Genomic DNA, 5133 nt, shown 5'->3' with positions numbered 1-5133 from the left:
CGCGAGCCGCCGTAGTTCGATGTAACGGTTTTTGAATGTTTAATGTTATTATTTTCGTGAATTAAAGACAGTTCGTTTATTACGTTGCGTTAGATTGTTTTACTCATTTGTACACGAACATTTTTGGTCCGTCGAGCCGGATAGTATATTCGCTACGGTTTAATTTACAACTAAACCTAGGAACTGGCTTGTTGCATTTTCGTGAAACACTGTGAATGACTTTCATCAACGCGTCGGATTAACGTCAACTTCGGCGTCATTCGGACTAATCGGATTAATTGTGCCTTTTGGATTACTTCTGTTTTGATCATCCAACTAACAAGATTCGTCAATCAACATGGATTCTCTGAAACCAAAGAGGTCATCATTAAAGGGTCAAATAACACGTTTAGAATCACAAAGAGCGAGACTCAATCAAAACATATCCATTGTAGCGGCAAATATGTATTTACGTAAGATTGAAGATTTAACTGTTAGTTACACTATATTATTCGAAGATATAGCTCAAGCATGTGACCCTAATGAGTATGATGATCATGAAACGGAACACAATCTAGCAATTAATAGGTTGGAAGACTTACAATTATATTACGCTACTATCGTTTACCGAATTCAACAGAGTACAGCAGCTGCTGTTCCTCTGGTTATATCCGCGCAGCAATCCTCTTCTCAAGGCTTAAGTTCAACACCTAGTCCGGATATTAAATTGCCAAAGGTAGAATTACCCATTTTTGGTGGAAATTATGTAGACTGGTTTACTTTTCATGACCTTTTTTCGGCCATGGTTCACAACAATAACTCACTAAGCGGCGCTCAGAAATTCCAATATCTCAAGGCGTCCTTGAAAAACGAAGCAGCGATTCTGATCAAAGCTATTCCAGTTACCGATGGTAATTATCCCGAAGCGTGGGACCTACTGACAAAAAGATACAACAACCCTAATGAAATAATAGACGCGCACATCAAGCGACTTTTTTCGCAACCAAGCGTTACTCATGAGTCAGCTATAGCATTACGACGTCTTATGGATACCACAGCGGAGTCTATCCGAGCCCTGAAGGTTCTCAAGGAGCCAGTTCAATATTGGGATTCAATATTACTGCATATCGTTAAAGAAAAATTGGACCAAGCATCTCGTCGCGAATGGGAACTCTCATTGCCAGGCAACGTTAAGCCCACATTTGACGATATGACGACATTCCTTGATCAACGTGCAAGGGCGTTGGCTGCAGCTCAACTGCCAATGACCTCTACTAGATCTAAGTTCGTTGTTAAGTCCAAACAGACAACAGCCAGTCATCATGGAACAACACGAGAACATTGCGCTATATGCAACGAAGGGCATTCGATCTATAGATGTTCTACCTTACTAAAGAGTCCTTGCTCCGAGCGTTGGATGCTTATCAAGTAGAATTCTTTTTGTTTTAATTGCCTACGAAGTGGTCATCTAGGTACAGAATGCAAAGCAGGCCACTGCAAAAAATGTACGTTTAAACACAATACTCTCCTTCATCAAGATAATCAGGGAAGCAAAGCCCATTCAATGTGGGAGAAGGTTCTGAAGTTGTCTCAAATATGTCAAGAAGATCAGTCAAACACTCGCAAGTTTTATTGGAAACCGCTCTTATTCAGGTTGTCGATTCCAGCGGTCAGCTTCAGCCGACGCGAGCACTACTTGATAGTGCTTCACAATCTAGGTTCATCACCGAGCGTTACGCTCAAATGCTTCAATTAAAGCGCAACCACTTTAATGTATCAATCGGTGGAATCGGAGCTTCTGGATTGGGAACTTCACGTGGAAGCGTGGCTTTAGAGATTCGATCTAACGTCGACAAGGCTGTAAGACTCAAGGTCGAAGCATTGATCTTGAAACGTGTTACTGGAGATTTACCAAGCATGGCGTGCGACCCTACCAACTGGTCGCACCTTCTAGGATTACAACTAGCAGATCCACAGTTTCACACACCAGCTGAAGTGGACATTCTCTTGGGTGCAGATGTTTACATAGACATCGTTCGTAATGGCCAATGCAAGGGACCAACAGGAACCCCAGGTGCATTTAATACCGTTTTTGGGTGGGCTATTTCTGGACCCCAAGACTCGATTATCAGCAGATTGGATGTACACGTGCATCACTGCACCCTTGATAGCCAATTACAAAAGTTTTGGGAGATCGAAGAACTACCTTTTGAGAAGAAATTAACGTCTGCCGAAGCTCAATGTGAAGAACACTTTTTCCAGACTCATACTCGCGATACTTCTGGCAAATACGTAGTTAGATTACCACTCAGTCATCAACCTCAAGTACTCGGTAGTTCAAGGGATCAAGCTGTTCGTCGTTTCTTAGCAAATGAACGACGTCAACAATCTAATCCTGATCTATATGACCAATATCGAACCTTTATGAAGGACTATGAGGCTTTGGGACATATGGAGCTGATTAAGCCAAGCGAACTAACCAATGCTCATACGGTTTCCAATTACTACTTGCCTCACCATGGCGTGATCAAGGAAACAAGCACGACTACTAAGTTGAGAGTGGTTTTCGATGGCTCAGCCAAAACTTCTACTGGCTTGTCATTGAATGACATAATGATCGTCGGCCCTAGGTTACAAGATGACTTAATCAAGTTGTTAATTCGGTTTCGTTTCAACCTTATTGCAATAACAGCAGATTTGGAAAAAATGTATCGGCAAGTCTTAGTACATCGTGAAGACTCGGACTTACAACGCATTATTTGGCGAAATAACATCAACGAACCTATCCAAGATTACAGGTTGTTGACAGTTACATATGGTACTGCTTCAGCGCCTTACTTGGCTGTCAAGGTTCTTCAACAACTAGCACAAGATGAGAAGGAAGAATTCCCATTGGCTTATGAAGCAATCACTCGAGATTTTTACATGGATGATCTCATGTCTGGTGAGAACTCAATCAGTCAAGCCTTGGCTTTACAATCAGAATTAATTCAAGCGACTAGTAAAGGAGGTTTCCGATTACGAAAATGGACCTCAAACGAGCCTGTTCTATTGGAATCAGTGCCCACTGAAGATCGAGAGGTCGAAGCGTCACTAAATATTGACAAAGGCGAATTCATTAAGACATTGGGTCTGTATTGGCATCCTGCATCCGATAAATTCACATTCATTGTGACGTCACCAAGTTCTAGACTCAAGGTTACTAAACGAAGTATACTGTCAGACATATCGAAAGTCTTTGACCCACTCGGAATTCTAGCGCCAATAATCATAAGAGCAAAATTACTTATGCAAGAAATGTGGCGACAAAAGCAGCAATGGGATGAAGAGTTACCTTTTTCTCTACGGCGGAAATGGCAGGAGTTCCGTGATGAACTTCCGGAAATAGAATATCTCTCCGTTCAACGCTATATCTCTCAACCTGATCTAAAGGCTATTTCTATTCAAGGTTTTTGCGATGCATCGGAAAAGGCATACGCCGCCGTTGTTTATTTGAAGACCACCAGTATCAACGGTCAAGATAAAACTCAACTAATCGCCAGCAAAACTAGAGTTGCTCCATTGAAACCAATTACAATTGCCAGACTTTAACTATGTGCAGCTGTCCTACTTGTTAATTTGATACAGTTAATCTTAGAGACGTTAAAGGTGAATATACCAGAAATCCACTGTTGGTCAGACTCAACAATAGTATTGGCTTGGATAGCATCATCTCCATCACGGTGGAAAACATTCGTCGCAAATAGAGTTTCAATCATTCAGGACACTCTTCCTTCAGCGTATTGGCATCATATACCTGATAACCACAACCCGGCTGACTGTGCCTCGAGAGGTATTCAAGTTAGCCAGTTACGGGATTTTTCATTATGGTGGAATGGACCACAAAATCTGGATCAGTATTGTCTAACTAAGGATGACCTTACTGATGACTTCGAAGACTGTCTTTCTGAAGAAAAGCGGGTACAAATAATCGCCGCAGTCGGTCAAATCGACACAGCCCTACTCTCAAACTATTCTTCATTAACTACTCTTATTCACGTAACAGCGTACATACTTCGCTTCGTTCACAATACAAGAAATGGAACTTCTAAACGTAAGGGACCGTTAACAAAAGTAGAAAATGATCTTGCCTTACATCATTGGATCAAGGCTATTCAAAATGAATATTTCCCCATCGAAATACAAAATCTTCGTAAAGATAAACCACTTTCTTCGAAGAGCAAAATCTTATGTCTTCGTCCTTACCTTGACGACGATGATGTACTAAGAGTAGGTGGTCGCTTACGTCATTCCAAGATGCCAATAGATCAAATTCATCCAGCTATCATACCAAGACAAAGCAAGCTCACCGAGCTTGTTATCATCCATGAGCACATGAAATATTTTCATGGCGGACCGCAGCTAATCCTCGCTAATTTGCAAAAACGATACTGGATTATGGGCGCTCGTAGCGCCATCCGCTATCACATTCGGCGATGTATTAGATGTGTACGTCACCAAGCCACCACAGTGCAACAAATAATGGGCGACTTACCTTCAGTGCGAGTCAACCCTTCTCGCGCCTTCCTCAAGTGTGGGGTGGACTACGCTGGTCCATTGTTACTAAAGGTTGTCAAGGGTCGTGGTAATAAAATGTTCAAAGCATACATTGCCGTTTTTGTTTGTTTCACAACTCGAGCTTTGCATTTCGAATTGGTTAGCGATATGTCAACCAACGCGTTCACAGCAGCGCTAAAACGTTTCGTATCGATGAGAGGAAAACCTTTAGATATGTTTAGTGATTGCGGAACCAATTTCGTAGGAGCAAACCGAGAATTGAAGGAGTTCATCAGACACCTAACGACAACAACAAGCAATGACCAAATCACAAGATGGTTAGCAGACCAAAGCATAACTTGGCATTTTAATCCAACAGCCGCTCCCCATTTCGGAGGAATTTGAGAAGCCGGAGTAAAATCGGTGAAACATCACCTTAAACGCGTCATAGGTCAAAACAGTCTTACCTATGAAGAAATGGAAACTTTACTTTGCCAAATAAAAGCCTGTGTGAATTCAAGGCCACTGACAGCTCTTAGTTCAGATCCTGATGACCTACAAGCTCTGACCCCGGGAAATTTTTTAATTGGAGAAACATTAACAGCGATTCCCGAAGAA

The 5133-nt window shown here is 41.9% G+C and overlaps 2 protein-coding genes across 2 annotated transcripts; both read left to right on the top strand.

Annotated features, from left to right (window-relative positions):
* The first annotated feature begins 337 nt into the window (after positions 1–337).
* Positions 338–1411, top strand: LOC149926317 (uncharacterized). The gene has a single exon (XM_090157664.1). The coding sequence runs from the start codon at positions 338–340 to the stop codon at positions 1409–1411; it is 1074 nt and encodes a 357-aa protein (XP_090013790.1).
* Positions 1412–1575: 164 nt separating this feature from the next.
* LOC149926316 (uncharacterized) lies at positions 1576–4920 on the top strand. Its single transcript, XM_090157663.1, has 2 exons — positions 1576–3531; positions 3607–4920. The coding sequence occupies exons 1-2, from the start codon at positions 1576–1578 to the stop codon at positions 4918–4920; spliced, it is 3270 nt and encodes a 1089-aa protein (XP_090013789.1).
* The last annotated feature ends 213 nt before the right edge of the window (positions 4921–5133 follow it).

This window comes from Leiobunum rupestre, chromosome 9, assembly GCF_980474605.1.
Source record: "Leiobunum rupestre chromosome 9, qqLeiRupe1.1.hap1, whole genome shotgun sequence".
Taxonomy (NCBI): domain Eukaryota; kingdom Metazoa; phylum Arthropoda; class Arachnida; order Opiliones; family Sclerosomatidae; genus Leiobunum; species Leiobunum rupestre.
The sequence above is the reverse complement of the archived record's forward strand: the minus strand, read 5'-3'. Positions and strand labels throughout refer to the sequence as shown.

Coding starts and splice junctions, on each gene's coding strand:
- LOC149926316 (XM_090157663.1), top strand. CDS start 1,576: ATGTCAAGAAGATCAGTCAAACACTCGCAAGTTTTATTGGAAACCGCT. Junction 3,532..3,606: donor TAATCGCCAGCAAAACTAGA/GTTGCTCCATTG, acceptor AATTTGATACAG/TTAATCTTAGAGACGTTAAA.
- LOC149926317 (XM_090157664.1), top strand. CDS start 338: ATGGATTCTCTGAAACCAAAGAGGTCATCATTAAAGGGTCAAATAACA.